Source organism: Tetrahymena thermophila (genome assembly GCF_000189635.1).
Source record: "Tetrahymena thermophila SB210 genomic scaffold scf_8254811, whole genome shotgun sequence".
In the NCBI taxonomy this organism is placed as follows: domain Eukaryota; phylum Ciliophora; class Oligohymenophorea; order Hymenostomatida; family Tetrahymenidae; genus Tetrahymena; species Tetrahymena thermophila.
Window position 1 is genome coordinate 641,233 of NW_002476567.1, and position 22,472 is coordinate 663,704.

The following is a 22,472-nucleotide window of genomic DNA, read 5'->3' on the forward strand; positions in this document are numbered from 1 at the left end:
GTTTACAAAAATTTATTTAGTTTTACTTAATATAAACAATACTTATAAGTTTAAGTAAAAAGTGTATTTTTAATTTAATGAAATGTAAATAAAAACAACAGCAATTAGATATTTAAATAGAATTTATTTTTTTCCATTTTAAAAATATTTTAAATAGCTTTTTAATACTTAAATCGAATAACTAAAAGATAAAAAAGCCCAATTATAAAACATTTAACAAAATTTACTTGATGATTGTGACTAGTTATAAATTCTTTTTACTTTGTATGTTTACATAAAAATAAATTAATTAAATCCCAAAAAAACTTGTATTTCAAATCAAATGTTTAATTTTGATAAGAAAACAGTTTTGTAAAATATATTCGCATTCATTTAAATAGAGCTATATTGATTATACCATCAATAAATTATAAATTACATTTATTTTTGGAAATTTATATTTTATATTACTCAACTATCTAATCGATCATTCAATTTGTAAAGAAATTTTAAAGGATACTTTATTTTGAAATATAAATAATACCAGCAAAAAAGTTATTTTTGATTAAATAACTAAATTCAAAAATACATCTTATCTGCAATTTAGTGATGATTAAATTAGTTTGATACTAAAGAGAAAATTTATCTTTCCTTTGCTTTGATTTCTCAAAAATGCTCTAAAGAATATATTTTTTGTAAATTAAAATTACAATTGTTATTAAAAATATATATTAAAATTTATCCAATTCTAATTTAGCAAATTAATTAGAAATATAAATTCTTCAAAAAAAAAAATGGTTTTTATTTTTACTTTAAACAATATAAAAGCTATCACTTTATTTTACTTTAAACAATATAAAAGTTGTTACTCTAATAAATTTATTAAAATGATTGATTCATCTTTGAATTTATAAGTAAGTTAAAATATATTAATTATCTTCTATAGCCTTAATATCTAGTAAATTAAGTAGAAGCTTTGACTATCTGATCTAACCAATTGAATATTCGAAAAATTTGAAAAAAGAAATGTATATTAAAAATAGAAATGCTATTACTGATACAGAGAATATTATCTAGTTCATTTTAATCATATAATCATAATGATCGTAAGTAATTTGAGTAATTTTTGATTCAATACATTCAATAACATATTCAAGATATATTCTTAAATAAAAATGGTCAGTTTCACTCAAATCCTATTCTTGTCGTATTATCATTTCAAAAAAGTTTTACATGTCAGATTTTAAAATTTCAGGAGATCTTTATGAGTACAAGTCTGTATGTAATTTTACTACTTAAATAAGTCCTTATTAAAAAACTCCATTAGCAATTGAATTGCATAATTCCAACGAAAATTATGGATTATCCAAAAGATTTAGATTTTATTAAATTACTAAACAAGAATCGTCTTGTAAGGCTTGCATCACAAAATTTTTAAAAGATTATTATTCATATCTTTTATCATTATATACTTTATTTACTAAATCGTACATTGTTTTTAAGATTCCGTCTGCCATTTATAGTTTCTAATTAATCAGATCTATATAGGTTTAGGATAAATTGTCTTGTAGTTTATAAATAATCAAAGGAATTCTTAATGTACTAGTAGTGATGCAAAACTCATAAACATTCATTAAATCGCCTATTAAATATGAATAAAATTTTTAAATTAAATTATTTTATCTTGTATTTATTTTTTTAAATTTTTTTAAATTTAAAAAATCAAAAATTACAAAAAATCTATTTGGTAAATAAAAATTTTTATTTTTCAACAATCAAACAAAATTTTAAAGTTTTAAAGATTTTCAAAACTAGTTATATAATTAAAAGACAATATTTAAAATAAATAAAGTTACCTATGAATTCTCTGTTTGCTTTTTCCTCTTCTATGAAATTATTAACAAGTATATAATTCGTAACTGAACCAAATTAAGCCAAAACAAAGAAAAATAATGAGAGTAAAACAACTTTAAAGCTAAAATAAGGAATGTGGTTAGTTATGCTAATATTCTTCCTTTTTTAAACTAAAATCCCTTAATTAAATTACGAAACACTTTTTTATTCTGTTTAGTTATTTAAATTTTTGGAACTTAACTTTTTTTTTTGATCAAAATTCTTTGAGTTTTTCTCCATTAAATTTTGACAATCTGCAATATTAGCAAGCATGTATGCTATATTTTATGGTGATATAGTAGCAAATAAGCTTAAAATTTTTTATCTCTTCAATTATATATAGTAATATATAAGAGGAAAGCTTAAAGCAAAAATTAGGGAAGCAAACATTATCGCAATAAACTAGATTGTGATTAAATGTTGATTAGTGTCAAAAGTTTAGTTTACTTAATCACCAGCCTGGGTTTTAAAACGAGTCAAAGCTTCAGAAATGCTAACCAAGTTTAATCCTATTTGTATTAGATTAAGAGTAGTAGTATCTAAACCATTTACTACTTAAAATGATAATGCATAAATCATTTCAAGAGCATACCCAAAATTAACACTATGTATATCGTATAAGGTCATAGATTATAAAAAAGTATAATCAATATTCTCATTAAGCACGATATTATATAACTAAGTAGTAGATTTATCTGATTTCATATATTTTTCTATTGAAGCTTTGGTATTATTGTAATTAATACGCAATTCATAGTCTATATCTTTACTTAATTAAACTTATTTTTATTATGGAATGACTAAAAACGGAAGAAAAAATGTCCTAGAGAAAACATTATCTGTAATTATTTCAGCTATTGGCGATTATAAATGAGAACTCCATGTTAAATTTGAGTAGTCATCTTTTTGGTTTTCCAGTTACTTATTCAAAGTTAAAAAATAAACCAGTGTTACAACCAAAAATGTAACTAGCCCCAAAATTCCTAAAACTCTAACTAGAAGCAATCCTAAAAATTTATCAATTTGTTTTATATTTGTCAATATGTTTTTCCTATTAACAAAAAATATTATTTATTATAAATGATTTAACTGAAATTCAAATAGTGAAATAATAAAATAATGTTTGATAATTCAACTTCAAATGTAACTAAAAATATTAACCTTGAAGATGAATGGGAATTAAAAGACTATAGACTTCCAGCTGCTTTGAAATTTTGTTTGTTAGTTTTTGCTTCTTGCTTTTTGTTAAACTAGGCGATTTAGTTATTTTGATCTTATTCTTATTGTTTTTGAATGTTATTTTTTGATTTGTGATTTTCTATGTAGTAGTTAAGAGTTAGTGATTTTTATTTTAAAGAATTAAAGGTGTTAAATTCATTTTAGAGATTAGATTTTTGTTTGCTAAATCTTTTTTTATTCAATAAGGTTAGTTATTCTGCTTGATTTCTACTTGTTATAGACAATTCTCTATCTGTTGAATTTAGTTAATAAAACTACTTGCTATTTAAAGCTACAAAGCTATTTTATGGAGAAAGTATTTAAGTTACTCTTGTTAATTCTAAATTATTTTCATTTAAATAGTCATCTCCCTAAGTCACTCTAAACCTATTTAATGGTGAGAAAGTTTATAGTTTAGTGTCAAGAGTATTTTAAGCTTCTATTCTTTGGTTTAGTTATCTTTCTAATGGTAGCTCATCAGAATATTCTGACTATTCTTAAATTTATTTGGCATATTAATCTGTTAAAGTATTATTATTACTATTTTTATAGCTATTAAAAATATTATCGCTCTATGATTATCTGGATTATTGTGGATATATTTATTCTAAAGACATCACAATGTTAGAAAAGCTTGATTTTTAAATCTAACGCTTTTTTAAAATTGAAAAAACGTTTTATAATTGCTCAATTTTTTCATGAATTTCTTAGATTTAAACTATTTCAAATATTTTAAGCTAAATCAAATGGAGAAATTAATTTTCAATAGAACTCATTTCGCCTTTAATTGCATAAATATCTAATTCCAAAAAATTAGAATCGCTCACATCGTCTAGAATAGGATTTTTCATCCAATCTAATTAATTTTTACCTTGGGGCTTAATCATAACAGTGGTAAAATTATCGCAATTAATATTTTTCTTAATAGTCTAACCTAATTTTAATAAATTTTATTAATATAAAATTTAAATGTAACCTAAATTCTTACTTTCTTTTATATTCAAATACATATCAGGCAAACAAGGAATAATTTAGCTAATTTTTAAATGACTGACGGTTTATTTACCCACAGATTATTCGAGTATTTATTTATAGAATGAATTTGAGACTGTAATGATTTCGTAGTTTTTAGCTTAATCGATTAAAATATATTAATTGCAATCTTCGATTAAATTTATTTGAGCACAAACACCATAATTATATGTTGCTAATTGGCAAGTTTATAACTTTATTTAGTAAGGAATTGCCCAATTGTCCTTATCAACACCTATAATTGGATTTAGGTGCATGGAACTATTTTTACTTTAAAATTTAGTTAAATAGTTATTTAAAATAGCATCATGCACTTTAGCAATAGAGCTTGGCTGCATAAAGTTTATATTCTTTCCAATCACATCTTTGTTCGAAGTATTTGGCACTATCTGATCAAAATTATTTGATATTTTTATTACTTATCCTCTATTTTCAGAGAGACTTATAAAAGCATAACATTTTTTGCCATCTATTTAAAAATTATGGCTTTTCTGATTTAAAATATTTTTTTTGTTTAATCTAATAAGCAGTTAACTCAGTTAAGTTTCTGGAGAAAGATAATTTTCATAGACATCAATTAAAAAATTCAGTTAGTTATTTGAGATTTACTTTTTTATCAATTGCTAAAGACTTATGTAAATTTCTTATCTAAAATGAAATAGCTTCAGTAAATCAGAATTTGCTTTATTTAAATCAAAGTAATCTTAACCAATATCTTATAAAAGTTGCTTTTTTTAATCTAAAAACTGCTTTGAGTAAAGGAAACACTAATTAATTTTATCATCGAATTCAAGGATCTCAATGAATTAAATATTTTGTGGATTTTAGTTATTTTTTTAAAATAATGCTCCCTTTTTGAAGAGGATACCAATCTAAACCAATAATTTAATAGATTTTAAATACAAAATTTAACTATCGCATTTCCTCATAATTTAGTTTGCCTTCACAAAAAATTTATTGAAATTCATTTAAACATCTAAAAGAAATGCCAAATATGAAACATGTAAAAAGCTCAATTTCTTGATATTTTCCAATTCCACTTCAAAATACCTTTCTATATATTCATAAACCAATTCACTTCTTTTGTATTTATCCTTCTCATCAACTTTCTTTTTTTTTAAATTAATAATCAAGGTTAATCAAATATAAAATATCTTCTTTAATTAGAAAGATGTTCGTTCATTCAAATTGAATTTTTTATTTATTTTATAGTGTTATTTAAAAATTTTAATAAAGTTACAGTTGAGCAAAAGCAAAATTAAGGCTTTTAGCAATACATCTAGTGCTGTAAAGAAATGTGTTCTAAAAAAATAGACGAACCAGAGCATAGATACTTATCAAAATCTAACTCAACGCTATTGTAAATAGAGCGTAAGTAATAATCAACAAGATACATCTTATTTTATTGAGTTGGTTAAGTATTTTAAGCATTAAATTTATTAAAATATAAATCCTACAAATTTGTTCTTGCTAATTTCTACATTATTTTATTCTTTCGATATTAATTAATTGCTTACGCTAATTTATATGAAAAAGGAATCATAAGAACTAAAGTAAAATTAAAATAGTTCCATTTATCTACAAACACTGTTAATAGAACATTAATACTCAGGATTAAATTGAATGTTGATAAGGATAAAGATAGCAGCTGGATTCTTTGATCTAAATAAGGATTATAAATTGCTTACAACAAAAATAAGATAGTTAAAAATATGAAAGAAACTACTGAGTTAGACTTACTTTTCATAGCGAATTACAGTATTGAAACACATATCTCTAAAAGAAAAATAAATTGTTGCAAAATAATAGACCTTTCACACAGAAAATCTGTCATTTTATATCTTAAACTATAGTTTGCAATATTGGTACCAGTTCCTATATTGATAAAAATAACTCAAATAAATTAACTTAAAAAAAAAATAAGTGATTTACCAAGGTAAAGAATAAAAACTAAATTTATTAAATATAAAGCTATCTAATCGTTGAATTGCTTGGAGCTAGAGATTAAAAAGGGTAAAAGCAGTACATAAAAGTAGCATCTAAATATGAATGAGAGCAAAAAATTAGAGCCAAATACTCTATTCCTTATTTTAAATCTAATTAAGTATTAAACCAATGATAATACCAAAAGAGCGTTTATTATAAAGGAACAATAGAATAAGTTATCCTGTAGAAATTAGTTATCGAATAAAAAAGTAAAATAGCTTATATATGAGGAGTTGCTATCTTTTGAAATCAGAGCATCTTTTATAGGAGGTGTTAATTGTAACCAAATATATTAGATATGCTTGAAAAACAATAGAAGTTAACTAAATCGATAGCTTCTGTCAAATTACTTAAACAATTAAAAGCTATTTGTAATAAAAAACCTTTCAGCAAATGTTCCTGAAAGATCATTTTTCTGAGCTTATTTGTTTTTTTAATTCATTTTTTATACTTAATTAGTAACTAATTATTTATCTATTTGATTTTTTTAATTAAATTTACTTATATTATTTAATTATTTATTTAATTAATTAATTATTTTCCAATACTTTTTGAAATTATCTAACTAATTAAATCAAAATAACAAATAAATAGACTGAATTATACTTTATACACTAATAGCATTTTTAATGCAAATGCTATTTTGTTTCGATTACCAAAACAATCATCTACCCATCTTTTTAGAGTAAGAGACCATCTTTATTTTTTTAAAATATGGTAGATTTTTTGAAAACCATATTCAAATTTTGTAAGTTATCCTTTAAAACAGTAATTCAATTTAGAATATGGCGAATTTGTATTAAAAATATAAGAAAAAATACAAATTAGACACGAAATTTGAATAGTAATTAATATAAAACAGTAGCTTAACAAGAACAAAGAAACCTATAGTATGAAGCAGACAGAAAATAAGAAATTATTACTAGCCTAATAAGTACTATATTTATAAAAAGAATATATGGAATACTATTTATATTTTATATGCTTGTAAGCAGTAAATTAATTTAAAATATGATACTAATCTGGATTTTATTTCATTTTTTTCTCAATTTATTCACTAAAATTAACCCTAAATATTTGAAATTTTGAAATCTAAAAACACTCATAAAATTGTTACATAGTATATAAATAAAAATTTTATTTTTTGAAAATTTATCTTAATATTTCAAATTTTAACATAGGAGTATTTAGATTAGATATTAAAAAGATAAATAATGATGTAATTTTATGGTAGGGATTAAATGTAAATTTAGAGAGTAAAAAAAACAGATATAAATTAATTAACAGCAAGCCAACTTTTCTTAGAAATTGGATGGCTTTTTTCAAAATTATCTTATTTTCTTTTATTGATTGATTTATTAATATGTAAAAAATAAAAAATTTAGGTTAATTAATAAAGTTAATAAATAAGTGAAAAAATAATTGTGTAAGATACAATCAACTAAATCTTATTCAATAATTATATATGTTTATGATTGATTACTACCTCAAATAAAACACATTTGATATAAATCACTTAGATATTTTAAAATAATTTTAAATATATTAATTTTCATTTAGCTCGTTGATATCGATTAAATCCAAGAGAAGTTTTGTTTGTTTCAGTTTATTTACTTGATAATTAAAGAATTTAAATTAATAAATGTAAAATCCAATCACAAATATAATAAAAGAAACCAAGAATAATATTTCGTTTGCTTGAATCATAAAATCATAGTGGGAGTGAGTGATTATTTTAATTTTTTAATAAATACTATTTATTATTATTAGATAATAAGTTCTTAACTAAAAATTATCTATTTCGCTAAGATCTTATTATTAAGCCCTTATTTATCTTATAAAGAGATCAAAGTTATTTTCAGTAAAGGTTGGCCATCTTTAAATAAAAAGGTCTATTTCATATTTTACTACTTTTACAATACCCGTGTTAATTATACCATTTTAAACTTCAAGACAAGCGCTCAGTGAAAAAGTTGAAGAATTTGTGATCAAATCAGTGTTTTAAGATAATAGAGTGCATGCTTCTCCTTCAAATGCTGCAAATAAATAATTATCTAATTCCGTTTATTAATATCTATCAACTTAGTACTAACTTTAAACTAACTCATATAATTAATTCAGTTTTGCCTAATGCTAATCCACATTAAATTGAGTACGATTTAAGTAGAGTTAAAAGACTGAAGTGTTATTTTACAGTCTTAAAAGCATCAGAGGTAATCTAACAACATTAAGACTCACAAAATAATCTGAAATATCTTCTAATCCATCTAATTATTTATTCATTTATTGTTATTTTATTAAAATAAGATAATTTCTAAAAATTAAATAAATTAAGAATAATTTAAATAAAATAGAAATTTAATTATTGAAAAAATACTTATGAGCTGTCTGTTGTTCTTTTATATTTATATAAAATTTTGGGTCATTATAAAAAGTGTAAACTCTTAAACTTGCATAAGGATAAAGAAAATAAGGGAAATAAGTAATATCTTAATATGAAAGCGATTTAGTTTATTGTAATAGCTAATATTCTTTTTTTTCTAAATTAAGTTAGAACATTCTTAAACAATTTTGTTGTAATTATTATTATCATCTTTTTTAGTAGTTTTTTTTACATTTTTTTACTAAAATTATTGATTGAAGAATAGCTCTAAACAATTTATTTAATATGAAATTTAGATAAGCATTTCAGTTAATTTTTTTGGTTAGAATGTAGAAAATAAGACCAAAATATCTTCACGCTTTTTCTGAATGTAGCTATAAATATAAATAAAACTAGCAGAAAAGAGAATCGATGCAATAAAAATGATTATAAAGCTAACAAATGTACTGCTAACAATTGAATTAAAGTTACTATTTTATAATTCAGAAACATTTTATTGTATGGCTTATAATTAATCTTGAGTTTCTATTATATTTGATTACAGTTGTAAAATATTATCTTATTGAAAATCGATTTAAGTAGCTACTTGATACATATAACCATAAAGCACTGTTTATAGATACCCAAATTTTAGAATTTAATATTAGAATTTTTGTTGAGTAAAAGAAAAAGTAAAATTTGAATCTAAATTGAGTATATAATTAAAAAGATTCGTTTTGGTTTTATCATAATCTATGTATTGCTCAATCAAATTTAAAAATTAATTTTTTAATTATATCTAAAAATCTTGTATTTGTATAAATGCTTGCATATTAGCTTATTAATCTGTGTCAAATAAAGGAATTTGTAATATTTAAACTAAAAATTAATTATAAACAATTTAATCTAGTGTTATCCTTAGATTAGAACCCCAATCAATATTTTAATAATCTTCTATTTAATTATTTAAGGCGCTATTTAAGGTTTAGAAATTTACAAGGTTTAAAACTAAAAATCCTAGTAAACAGGAAATGCCTATCCATTTGATAATTCTAAGAGTTATATATTTTCTCATAGATTTTATGTGCTGTTCAATATAAACCCTAATTTATTTATTTAAAGAAGTTTATTTTGATAAAATGAATTTCTATATTAGTTTTTATTAAAATTGTATAAAGTTTTTCCATTTAATTGTTATTAAAATGTAATAACCAAAATTAAATATTTTAAAAATTTGCTACAATAATAATAAATTTTTAGATATTATTAAAGCAGTATTCAAATGATAATGTTTTTTAGTGTTATAATATAAGTGCTACTTGGAAATATTTTTTAAATTAAAAACTATTTGATATTTGAAATTTAGGAAATTAAATTATAAAAAATAGATTGATAGTAGAGAAAATATAAAATAAATTTATAAAAAATTTAAATTAGCTAGTCTATTGTAATTAAAAATATTCTTCAGAATTTAAATCTTTTATTTTTAAGTTTGATTTTGATAAGAATTAGTGAGCAATGCTAATAAATAAAAATCATAAGGGCTTTAATTTTAATTTATTTAGGAAATACTTTTAGGAATTGTAAAAATCAGGAACTTTCTAATTTTCAATTAAAATTTTGTTTGATTTTTGCTCACCCATATTATCTTGTATTTTAAGGATACTCGATGAATTTGATTCAATATATAAATAATTAATTACCTCATAATACTCGAATTAGTAGACTTCTAAGAAGCAATACTTCCTGTTTTTTATATCTCTGTATTTTTAAAAGCTTCTGATATGTCTAATACGACAGAGCTATTGCTTCTTATATTAGATTTTTTATTCTAAGACTCTTCTTAATTAGAGCTTTATAATTAAGATTGCTATTAATGAAAAAATACTGAAAACGATTTATCCTTTTGTTTATCATTTAAATTTGAAGATTATTTTTCAAGTTGATCACTGCTGATTGTGAAAGTATTTCTTTTCAAACCATAATTACTATTTCTTGAAAATCTTTATACACTTGTATCAATATTTTATTAACTTTATTTAATTTATCTGAGCTGATTGCTTTCTAGTTCATAATTATTTTTTATGATTCTTTAATCTGTTCCGCTTCTTCCTGTTGAAATAGGAGATAAAATTTGAGAAATTTCTTTTGTATTTTCTTCTTAAATGTAATCTTCCAACTAGTTATTAATGGCAGAGGTATTAAAGTTTAGTAGAGCTCTGGGAGTATTTTAGGTGTTAGATTCTGTTGTAAATAATTACTTTTCTTAATCCAATCTTTGAGAATATTCTTGATATTAAATTGCAAATGTTTTAGTATCTTAATCATTTTCAACAAAGCTATCTTAATATCTTGACTCTTTATATTTTTTACTATAATTTTATAATAGACATTCCAATAGTTAATTTTCTTTGTATTTGAATTTATTCTTTTTATACTACTTTTTGATATCTTAATTTTATTATAAATATTTTTACAGATTTGCTATTTCTTCAATTACTTCGTTTTTTTTGTTGATTTTTTTTACTTCAGATATTATGCATTAAATAACAGATATAAACTCATTTCTAATACAAACTAACTCACCTTAGACTCTACAAAATTCATAATCTAAAATATCAAAAACATTTTCTTCTTTTATCGTTATGTTTTGAATGTATTGATATTATTATTTATTTCTTGGGAGGATGATCAATGTTTAAAATTTTGAGTTTTCAGCTGTTTCATTAAAGATTTTATTTAAAATATTCAAAAATAAATAAATATTAAGAAATTAGTTATTTATTCATTATTCACATATTTGAAAAAAAGAAGAAAAATAATTTTTTAATTAGTGGTGATTTTGATTGAAAAATAAAATTAATTTATAATAAAAATTGAATTGAGCTTTATAAAAATGAAAATTAAATTAAATTTTACGGTTAAGTTAACAATTAAGGAAGATCAAAGGAAAAGCGGGAATTATTTTAGAAAGATAAACTTCTTTAATATGGCTGTAAGAGATATATTACTGAAATAAATCTAAATACAAACTTTAAGAAAGAGTGAGCACTTCAAAGTTTTAATTTTGAAGAAGTAAAATGTATTAATTAGAATTTGGTATTTATCTGATTAAAGCACAAATTCCAAAATCCTAATCGCCTTTTAAGTAAGTTTGTACTTTTATTTAGTATGCAACAGCAAATCCTTGATTATCAACTCCCAAAATCAAATCAAAATTAGATTATGTTTGTTAAGTTACAGATTTATTTAAATATTTAATTAATATTTTATCATGAACTTCAGATATTAAACTAGGTTGCATAACACTTATATTCTTTCCAACAATTTCTTTGTTATTTAAAACAGGTACAATCTTTTCGAAATTTGTGGAAACTTGTTTAATTTAACCCAGTTTATTTGTTAAAGAAACAAAGACAGAACAATAATCAGAATTAAAATAGGTATCAAATTCATTATTTCTTTTATTTAAATGCCATTTTTTATGAAGGTTTTTTTCTAAATTACCTAATTGCCTATCAAATGAAAGAGATAGTTAAAAAACTTAAATTAGATAACTCAGCTAACTATTTTTTATTTTTAATCTTACTTATTACTCTAATTTTTAATTGATTTATTCTCTTTGCTATCTAACAACAAAAAATTATTTGTATATTTTTTCAAGCTCTAAATTATCATAACCTAAAGTTTTAATCATATTCTTCTTTTAAATCAAACAATTTTTTGTATCCTTAAAAATATTTATCAAATTTTAATCAAACTCCATAACTTCATAAATATGAAGGCTGTCCTTTTTGTCTTTGTTTAAAAATTTAAAGCTTTCTGCCTATTTAATTTGTTTTTACTTAGACTATTAAAGAAAGTTTTGTATTACTTAGCTCAAAGAAAGATGCTATTTTTAAAAGGAATTGAGGAGTAAGATAGCTTTTACTTAGCATTTATTAATGTTTTCTTTGACATCAAGTAAAAAAGATAAATAGCTTAAATGCAATATATTAATATCTTTACAATTGTGTAATTCACTTTCATAGTATTTTTCAATATAATCAAATAAATACTGGCTTCTGGTTTATTTTTCATGAATGTTTTTTTCCTTTTATTTTTAAATGCAATTTAAAAATATTAAAAAAATAAAGTAAAAATGATAACTAGAAAATATATTAGTGAAATGAAATAAACAGGTACTACTAAAAAATTTTTTATTTCGTTTGATTATCAGCCTTGGGATTTCATTCAGTTTTTTATTATATTTATGTAGAATCATTATCAACTTTTATAAACCATCGAAAAATTATATGGTTCCTAAGAAAATTTAAAATAGTGTTGGAAAAAAATTGATATTCTAATAAATATGAAATTTTTGGGGTTATTTTTATAATTTATAAATCTTTTTTTATTCTAAATATTCTATTTTTGCAATAATGAAATTTATAAATTGGTGGTGACTCTAAAATCCTTTGGAATTTTTAAAATTTGATTTCCGTTTAGGGTAGGACTACCAATTTTTTGGAAATTCCAAAGACTTTTTTGATAAAATTACACTAATAATTTAATTTGAGAAACAAATATGATATGGTTTAAAATGTTGCTGATTTATTAAAGGCTTATTATAATGAAGGTGGTTAGTAATAATATTATCAAATTATCTTATAATTGATGCAATTCGTTTAGAAATAAAAAAAAAGTTGATGATATTTTAGGAATGAAGCTAGATATTGTTTGAAATTTGGTAATTAGTTTATAATTATGCAAATTATTATTTAATTTAATTCAAATAAAAATAATAAAAAACTTACTAGAATACAAAAGCAATAGCTAGGATTATAGCAATTTTATTAATGGGTGACAGTAATTTCTTCTAAAATTAAAGAAGATTTATTTTGTAAATAGTTATCATAATCTAGTTTTGTTTTTTTGTATAAATTTCTTAAATAATAATCAATTAGACGTGGTTCTTAGCTTTTTTTTTTACTTTCTGTTTTTTTAAAAGAACTAAAAAAGGCATTTTTATTAATTAAATATTTGTTTAAGATAGAAAAAAACTTGTGATAGTGTATAGTTTTGGAAATTTTATACGAAAGTGGCAATAAAGCTGGTATTAAGAAATTGAATATATTCCAACTCTAAATATTCAAAGTTAGAAATTAGTTAACACTGAACATGAAATTGAATGTTTTTCCAAAAATATTTATTATCGAAATTTTTCTATCTAAATTTGGGTAGTAAAAAATGTCAACAGCTAATAGAGCAAAGTATTAGAAAAAGGAAATAATAGTTTATCCCTAATGATCAAATAAGCTAAACAATCCAACATAAATCACTTCTAAAGCAATTATTAAAGCTGTTAGCCATGTATTATTTTAACTTAGATAATCATTGATGATGTATCTAAAATCATAATTGTGTAAACATTGTATTGCAGCTATTTACAATATATTTATAAAATTATTAATATGAAATTTTGAAAAATATTTTACCTATCACTAAAGTTATTATGATATTTATTGTAGCTATAATAGAATATTTTTGGAACTAACTAATAGAAAAAAACACTGAAGGTAGAAGTAAAACATGGTAGTAAATTTGATAGAAAAATGAAATAATCTTGTCTTGATTGTTATTTGTTTCAGTTACCAAAATCACTATAGATTAGATAAGTGATGAGAAAATAATAGCACAATTAATTGAAAAAATTAAGTATAGGCATAATTTTTGAGTGCCATCGCTATATAATTATGGAATAAAATATTGCAAATATGAGCAGTTTTAGTCTTTAATAATCATTTGATTGTAAATATGAGGTGATAATTAAATCTAGGTGTACTAAATGTTTTTGATAAACAATAGAAATAAGCTAAATGGAAGATTTCTATTAAAGTTCTTAACTAATTCATAGCTATTGTATATAAAAAATTGTTTTAATTTAGTGAGTAAATTTTGTATTATTTCAGTCATATCAACCAGTATATTTATCTATTGTTTAAATTCTACTTGATAATTTATCTACTCGTTTTTTAACAACTTTTAATCAAATTCTTAATATATTTTGCTTAATCTATTAATTTTTATAAGCTAACCAATTTTTAGAGATTGCTTTAAATTTATATGATTTCATTCAAAAATATATTTTAAATAAATTCTAAATTATCAGATTAGCTTTTTATCATCATTTTCAAGTTAAAATTAACAACTTAGGAATTTATCTATCATTAAACATGTTTTCACTCATTAATTATAATTTTTATTGTTATTCTTTAAATTAAATTGCTTCATTTTAAGTAAAAAATATTCATGTCGTTAGTTTGTAAATGAAGTTTTTTTAAATTTATTCTTAACATGAAAATAATTATCTTAAATATATAAGTAATAATAAAAAAAAAATCACTTTATAATAATATTAGTATTTTTTTGATTTAGAAACATAAAAATCTTATTTATTTATTTTTTATTATTATTTAAATGTAAATTTATATTGCAAATATTTCTTTTTTATAAAAGTGATATGTGTTAAGAATAATTACAATTTTTATGAAGATAAGTTAATTAATTTAATATTTTTTGTAAATGACTTGTAAATTTATGAAAGTTGACAATAATTATAAATGAATAAAAAATATAAACCCTATAAACTGCAAAATTCATTTTATGAAACTCTCTTTTCAGTAAATTTATTCACTTAAATTTTTTAAAATAGTTCATAATATATTAATTATCTTCAATTACATGGATGTCTATTATATCAAGTATTCTCTTAGTTTCAGTTAGCTTCTCAATTTAAATTACGAAATATTTATGATAGATTAGATAAAATGTAAAGGCAAAAGAGACCAGAGATATAGAAATGAGAATGTGATTGATTTTCAATATATATTGATAATAGTCATTGGAGAGCAAATTTATTTTACGATATATTGTCTCTATTATGTAGTTGAAATTAATTCTAAAAAAATAGCTATTAAATGTGCTAAAATCCTTTTCCTATAGAAGAATTTATTACATAAATAATTTTGGATCTTGAATTGAGTAAACAGGCATTCTTGACTTAAATGTTTCGAATAAGAATTAAACTGACTTAACTAAGCCTGTATTCAATACTCCATTTTATGTAGATAAACATTAATTGTAATCAAATCCTTATTCAATAAGTAGATTAGTATTCTCTTTTACTGCATTGCAAGCATCACTCTATAGAATCCTATACACATAATCTTCGAAAGAGCTTTATTCAAATCTAGTTTCTTTATACTATTTTTCAATTAAATTATAAAAAGAATTTTATTGCTAGCTTAAGGCATTTAACAAGTTCTGTGTTCTTACTAAATAAGCATAAAAATAATCTTAATAATTCAATAATTTTGTAATTATAAGAGGAGCCCTAATACCGCTTATTGAAATAACATAATCATTTAACTTTTATAGTCCATCTAATTTTTATATTAAAATTAATCAAATTAATAAATATTAACACTTTTAATTTAAATTAAACAAAGATTTTAAAAAATTTACTTAAAAATTCTCTATTTGTTGTCTCATTACTTCTAAAATTTATTGAAATTATATATAAAGATATTGCATGCATCTAAGTTAATACTAAAAAGATACAAGAGTAATAAAGAGCTTGTAATTTGAATTTTGGTAATCTATTTGAAGTGCTTATCAGTTTTTTTTTCTTAATCAATACACTGCCATTTTAGTTTTAGTATTTTACTTGATAATTACAGGCTTTAATAAACTAATTTTTTTATTTATTATTTACATTTTTTTTGCTTTTATCTAAATAATCTGTCTGTTATTACTAGAAATAAATAACTTATTGTAAGTAAAAAAGGGTATCCTCCATCATCGTAATGATCTTTTAAGGAGTAATCGTTGTTAGTAAGATCAAAATTTCTTCTCTTTTTCTTTAGATAAATGAAAATAGAAAGATAATACTTAAAGAAACCACTGTTGAAACACAAACTATAATAATGAGAGATAATTGAGCTTGATTTACAATATTATCTAATTCTTCATTTAGTTTATTATTTACATCAGATTGCAAAGAATCAAGTTATGTAACAGTTTCAAGATAGTTAACTATTATCTATAATTAATTCTAAGTTTAGACATCTATTTATTAAGAAACTTAATACATGTACCCAAAAGTAGCTATTTGTACATACCCAAAATAAGAATCAAAAGTTACATTTCTTGTAACTGAAAACCCAAAATATAATTTTTATTTTGTATCTAACATAAACTCATACAAATTTGTTTTAGATTTATCTGTTTGCTCATATCTTTTAATTAGAGTTTATGTAATTGTGTATCTCTGCTTTTGATAGTCTAGAATACTCTTTAAAATTTGTGCTTGCTGCTAAGGTGGGTTCTTAAAATATGGAATTTGTAATAGTCCTAAAAGATTCTAATCACCTATAACCTAGCTAAAAGTTTCTCTTAATGTAGATCCCCAATCTATATTAATATAATCGTCTCTCTAAAATATTACTTCTTATTCCAGTAAATAGAAGTTTAGAATATTAAGAAACAAGAATAGAATTAAAGAACAAATTCCAAATAATTTCAATATTAGCAATCCTGTTAAACTTTATTTCTATTGTATCTAATTAATAAGCAAATCTCTATATTTTATTTAAAATAAATAGCATAAGTAAATTATTCTTAAAATTAAAAACCATTTAACTACCATACATAATCTAAAAAAGGATGATAATTTTTTTAATAATTTTTTTTTTTAAAAGAAAGAATTTTGTAAAAAGGATTTTTTAATAAGGAAAAAAAATAAGCTGATTATTGAAGACTACATACGGTGCTTATGTTATATTTTAATATTATTTTCTTTTTACAATAATCGATTGAACAAAAAAGCTAGTTTAACATTTATTTTTTGAAAATATTTGTAAATTTATTATTCTTTAATAATGATTTTGGTAATCATTAAATTAAACACTAAATTTATATATTGATTTTTTTATTAGAATAAATTAATACCTTTTAACTGATCTTGTAGAATTCTGAGAATGAACACTTTAGGCAATCTATCCTTCTTAATTTTTTTTTGTAGATGTTCGCTTAAATTGTGAATCATCTATTTCTTATTGATTATCATCACTTTATATGCTATAATCGATATTTTGATTATTTTATTTCATTTAGGTTAACTCAGTCATCTATTTCAAATTATTTGTGGATTATTCAATATCTTTGTCACTTAAAATTTTAGTGATAGTATCTGTGCCAAATTGTGAATAATTTTTAATACTATTAAACTATCTTTGCTAATAGATTTCTTGGCTAAGAAGGCTCTTTTCTATTTCTTATTACTTACTAGAAAATTGTTTTTAAACTTATTAGATTTGTGGTATTTCCTAAAATTTAATTAATAATTAATTTGAACTCTAATTTCTAAATGAATTTAATGGAGAGGTAATAAAGTTATTTGTATTTTTATTTATGTCAATTGTAATTCCTAGATCCAACTAATCTAAATTTTCATTTTAATTTTCTCTCATTGATTACTGATTTATTGAGTCCATAAAATTAGATTAATTCGTTATTTCTTGTTTTTCTTAAACTATATTTATTAATCTTTTCTACTTAGGATATTATTTTTAAGTAGGAGATATACCTGATTAAAGAATTTGTTGTAGCTCATAATTTTTTTGCTAATTAAAATCAATAAATTCGTCTTAAGAATTTTTACTTTCAAATTTATTATTTTGGATCAAATTAGAGCTGCTATTCTAAATAAGTTAATTTAGCTAAAAAATTTCATATATTTTTGAAGCTCTATCTTCCAAGCAATTAATAATATTTATTTTTATTTATAAAATCTAAATATATTAATTATCAATAATTTGATACTCTCCACTAACTAGAAGCAAGTTTAATTCAATAAGGCTATTTAAATTTGAGGTACTTTTATTTATTGTTCTAAGCATGTTAAATTCTTACTGATTTCTTGGATTGACAATAATAGTCTGAAACTAATTAAAAGCTCTTTTATCTAATATTAATTTACTAAATTATTATAATTTATTTAAAATAAAAAAATGTACCTTAGCTTTGCAAAAATACTTATTTAAATGTAGGCATTAAAATATCAATATTTATTTTTTGAGCATTACTTTCATTCAAAGCCTTGGATAAGAACATTTCATAAAATTTTTTTTACATTGCCAAAATTTAATTTTGATTACTTAAGTTAACTGATAAATAAATATTACTATCAACAATTTATTTTAGGATTGCACAAACTCCAAAATCTCTCATTTCTAATTAAAAGGTTTGCATTTTAATTGTGTAAGGAATACCCCACCCTTCACTGTTTTTTGCAATTTGTAAATTAAGAATATTGTAACTATTGTTAGGAGTATAATTTTCTATGTACTTTTCTAATATTCTATCATGAAATTAAGCTATTTCATATGGTATCATAAAGTTTATATTTTTTCCAATAACTTCACTATTTGAAGAAACAGGTACAACTCTTTCAAAATTATTTGAAACCATTTTAATCTCACCAATTTTTTTAGTTAGAGAAATAAAAACAGTGCAAGTTAATTAATCTAATAAATCTTCACTCTTTGGCAAACTGTGATATTTCTTTTTTAATTTAGAAAGATTACGACCCAGTTTTTAATTAAATTAAAGAGTTGACTCAAAAATATCAACCAAGTAAATCAAAACTTGGTTATTATAATGCTATTCACATAACTCTTTTAATATGCACTCTAAATGATTTCTTTTTTTCCTTATTTACATAAAATAATTTTCAATCTATTCTAAATTTATATCGTCTTGCCCTATCTGTTACAAAGCAATTTTTTTCTCTTCCAAGCATTATTTGAGCAAATTAAAACATTCGCTTATTTTCTTGTCAAAAACAATATTATTATAAAAAATCTTCTCTTGTATTTGAGCTAATTAAGACTCTCTTAGGCTTTCCTAATTTTTAAATTTCTACTTTGCAAGAAGTACAATTTAATATAATTATTGATTTAATAGCCAGTTTCTTTTATTTGCATTAGAATATCTTAGAGCTTAAACAATACTCTTTGTTGGATTTTGTATGACATCTACAATAAACATTAAATAGCTTATCATTGTAATATTCTCTACTTTCTAATTTTTGAATATTGATTCAAAGAATATTTCTATGTAATTGTTAAAGTATCTGCATCTAACACTCTTGCTTGCTAAGTTATTAATATCATTGGCCTTTATTTATTTGATAAAATAAATATTATTTAAAAAATCAATTAAGTATCCTATCTTATATTAAAAATCTAAAAAAAGAAAGAATTACTTGAGAACAAAAGCAATATTTTGGCTGATTGCAATTAATTTAGTGGTTAACGACAATTTGATCTAATATAATTGAGGCCTAAGAAGTTAAGTATTAATCGAAATCAAATTATATGTGATTAATTAAAAATCTTATACAAAAATCAATATTTCTGGCTTTCATAAAAGACCCTGATTAAACCTTTGAATTTTTTTGTTAGATATCCAATAATCTAAGTTAATTGATGAGCTAAAAGCTTCTATATTCATATATCTTTGCAGAAATTTTATAGGATAAAGGCAATAAAATAAAGAAGCTAAAATTAAATATAGTCCATTAGCTTAAGTAAACAGGCAGTAATATATTTAAACTTATTAACGCATTATAAATATAGCCAGTAGTGCTTAAAATTTAGATTGTACTATTTATATAAGGGGAATAAATAATATCTAAAAAGCAGTACGTTAAATTTATGATGATATTTAGTATGCAAAAACCATTTTTTGGTACATTATACTGTAAAAGTGATTGGCCTATTTCTATAACTAAAAATAAATATCGTAGAAGTGGGTTTCTTAAAGCTAAGTAATCCTTTTACTAAAATCTGTAATCATAATCATGTATTGAATGTATTATACCTACGTTTTTATTTTATATTAATATTGATAATCTATTTAATTTAATCTAAAAGTAAATAAATTTGTTAATCAAAGAAATTTACAGATTAAAATTGTGGTCATTATTGCTGAGACAGAGATGTAATAATTTTAATTTACATTAGCCAAGGCCATATCGATTGTCATTTTAAACAAAGCGCAATAATGGACTTAGAAGTAAAATGACAGTAATGTATTTTTCATATTTTCCTTCTTTTGAAAAATGAAATAAATCAAATATACCAAATAACAGACTATCATTAAAGAGTTTGCTACTAGCAAAATGTACAAAATGTTAAAAGATAATTGCGAATTATAGTTGTAAAATATGATATATTTAATAAAGCTGGTATTGCTATCTTAACTGTTTAAAATATCAAGGACTTCATTGTTAATCTAAGATTAAAGATACTATACTTGTTTTATTAAAATCAATGGCAAGCTTAAGCTAAGTGGCCTATCAAACACTTTTATTAAGCTGTATGAATTTCTTTCAAAAAATTATTATACTAAATGCATATTCTTTTCTTTTCTCTTTTCTTATTATTTGTTTATTTATGTAATTAAAAGAAAATGATTAAAATTATCTCTAATTAATTAGGAAATTCAAGAGATTATTTAAATTTACACTTTTTTAATATGAAGAAGGAACTCTTGTATATCTCTTCAACTTCAAATGTTTCTGGTTCGATCTGTTTAAAATTTATTGTTAAATTTTCATTTTAATAATAAGTTAATAATAATTACTATAAAATCACAAAAAAAACAATTAAACGCCATCCAAATAATACAAGATTAAGATATGTTCTTAAAATATGAGTTGTTTAATTGTTAAATATTTTAATTTACCTTAAATTTTTTAATTCAGTCATTATTATCATCATCTGGATAATATTTTGATTTACCTTCCTACTTACATTTATAACTAAAAAAAAGTTACTCTAAAATTGAAAATATCTTTTAAATATACAAACTTCAGTGTAAACCAAATCAAAAAAAAAACTTGGAAATTATTTGGCTAAGATACTGCAATCATATAATTATTTGTATTTTTGCCATTTTATTTAAAATTCTTAAAATAGTAAATGCGTTAAACAAAAATAAAAGAAGATTTCAAGATAAATACCTATTTATAAAAATAAGTCACAAAATCCAAAAATTATTCTAGAACTTTTAATTTTCTGTAAACAACTTTTTAAAATATTAAAAAATAAATGGGATTTTTTGCCTTTTTTATAAATGTAAACATTTGTATTACACAAAAAATATGAAATAGTTTAATTGATATATCATTTTATTATTTTTTATAATTAATTAATATAAAATCTAATATTCTTAACTAAATTTCTCAAATATCAAATAAGAATTTAAAATGAATTCATCTATCCTTTTTTTAATTAATAATTAAAAAAATTTCAAAAGAATTCATTTAACAATTAAGATTAAAGTATTAAAAATATTTTACTTTAAAGCTCCCTTTTTATTTTATGATTTTTTCTAAAAATTTAGAAAAATATTATGAAGTGGTATTTTATGAGTTTAAGTTAAAACCAAGAACAAAAATGATTATTAAAAATTGATATGTTTGAATTTGTTGCATTTTGTAAAAATATTTATGAATTTTTTCTTAATCAATCAATCAACTAGTTTTGTAATATTTAAATTTGTTTTATTTTTGAGTTTTTAATTTATCATAAATGAAAAAGATCTGCTGAATATTTTATTTTTTTAATGATATTGAGTCAGGAATAACAGATTTTCTTTCCTATTCTTCAAATTCTTTATCCTTTTTCTAACTTATTCCTTCACTCTTCTTCATCTTTGTTTCTAATCTTTCTTTGGCCTTTTTGTTTCTGTTTGTACTGATAACTTGTTGTTAATGAGTAAAAACAAACATACAGACAAAAAATATGTTTAAAAACTAGTAATTTGATTGTTTTTTTATATTAAATTTATAATTGTTTAATTTTTCTATAGAAATTATTACAAAATTTTTTAAAATGTAAACATTAATTATAAACAATTTAGTTAATATTAGGAATTTTAATATAATTAAATA

The 22,472-nt window shown here is 21.4% G+C and overlaps 6 protein-coding genes across 6 annotated transcripts; 1 reads left to right on the forward strand and 5 right to left on the reverse strand. All coding sequences in view use genetic code 6, as the record gives it.

The window, feature by feature from the left end:
- Positions 1–875: 875 nt before the first annotated feature.
- Positions 876–5,518, reverse strand: TTHERM_00062690 (transmembrane protein, putative; the record flags this gene model as incomplete). The annotated part of the gene is made up of 6 exons (XM_001007704.2): positions 876–1,621; positions 1,836–2,199; positions 2,320–2,923; positions 3,034–4,024; positions 4,079–5,231; positions 5,363–5,518. The coding sequence occupies 6 exons, from the start codon at positions 5,516–5,518 to the stop codon at positions 876–878; spliced, it is 4,014 nt and encodes a 1,337-aa protein (XP_001007704.2).
- A 316-nt stretch (positions 5,519–5,834) lies between these two features.
- TTHERM_00062680 (hypothetical protein) lies at positions 5,835–6,175 on the forward strand (the record flags this gene model as incomplete). Its single annotated transcript, XM_001007703.1, has 2 exons — positions 5,835–6,058; positions 6,094–6,175. The coding sequence occupies 2 exons, from the start codon at positions 5,835–5,837 to the stop codon at positions 6,173–6,175; spliced, it is 306 nt and encodes a 101-aa protein (XP_001007703.1).
- Positions 6,176–7,811: 1,636 nt separating this feature from the next.
- On the reverse strand, positions 7,812–8,391 carry TTHERM_00062670 (hypothetical protein; the record flags this gene model as incomplete). The annotated part of the gene is made up of 2 exons (XM_001007702.2): positions 7,812–7,861; positions 8,031–8,391. 2 exons carry the CDS (start codon positions 8,389–8,391, stop codon positions 7,812–7,814), a joined length of 411 nt encoding a protein of 136 aa, XP_001007702.2.
- Positions 8,392–10,005: 1,614 nt separating this feature from the next.
- Positions 10,006–12,167, reverse strand: TTHERM_00062660 (hypothetical protein; the record flags this gene model as incomplete). The annotated part of the gene is made up of 4 exons (XM_001007701.2): positions 10,006–10,118; positions 10,184–11,188; positions 11,390–11,985; positions 12,067–12,167. The coding sequence occupies 4 exons, from the start codon at positions 12,165–12,167 to the stop codon at positions 10,006–10,008; spliced, it is 1,815 nt and encodes a 604-aa protein (XP_001007701.2).
- Positions 12,168–15,350: 3,183 nt separating this feature from the next.
- TTHERM_00062650 (hypothetical protein) lies at positions 15,351–19,576 on the reverse strand (the record flags this gene model as incomplete). Its single annotated transcript, XM_001007700.2, has 6 exons — positions 15,351–15,387; positions 15,468–15,894; positions 16,403–17,091; positions 17,462–18,208; positions 18,335–18,476; positions 18,697–19,576. The coding sequence occupies 6 exons, from the start codon at positions 19,574–19,576 to the stop codon at positions 15,351–15,353; spliced, it is 2,922 nt and encodes a 973-aa protein (XP_001007700.2).
- A 2,476-nt stretch (positions 19,577–22,052) lies between these two features.
- On the reverse strand, positions 22,053–22,310 carry TTHERM_00062640 (hypothetical protein; the record flags this gene model as incomplete). Its single annotated transcript, XM_001007699.1, has 1 exon — positions 22,053–22,310. One exon carries the CDS (start codon positions 22,308–22,310, stop codon positions 22,053–22,055), a length of 258 nt encoding a protein of 85 aa, XP_001007699.1.
- Between the last annotated feature and the right edge of the window lie 162 nt (positions 22,311–22,472).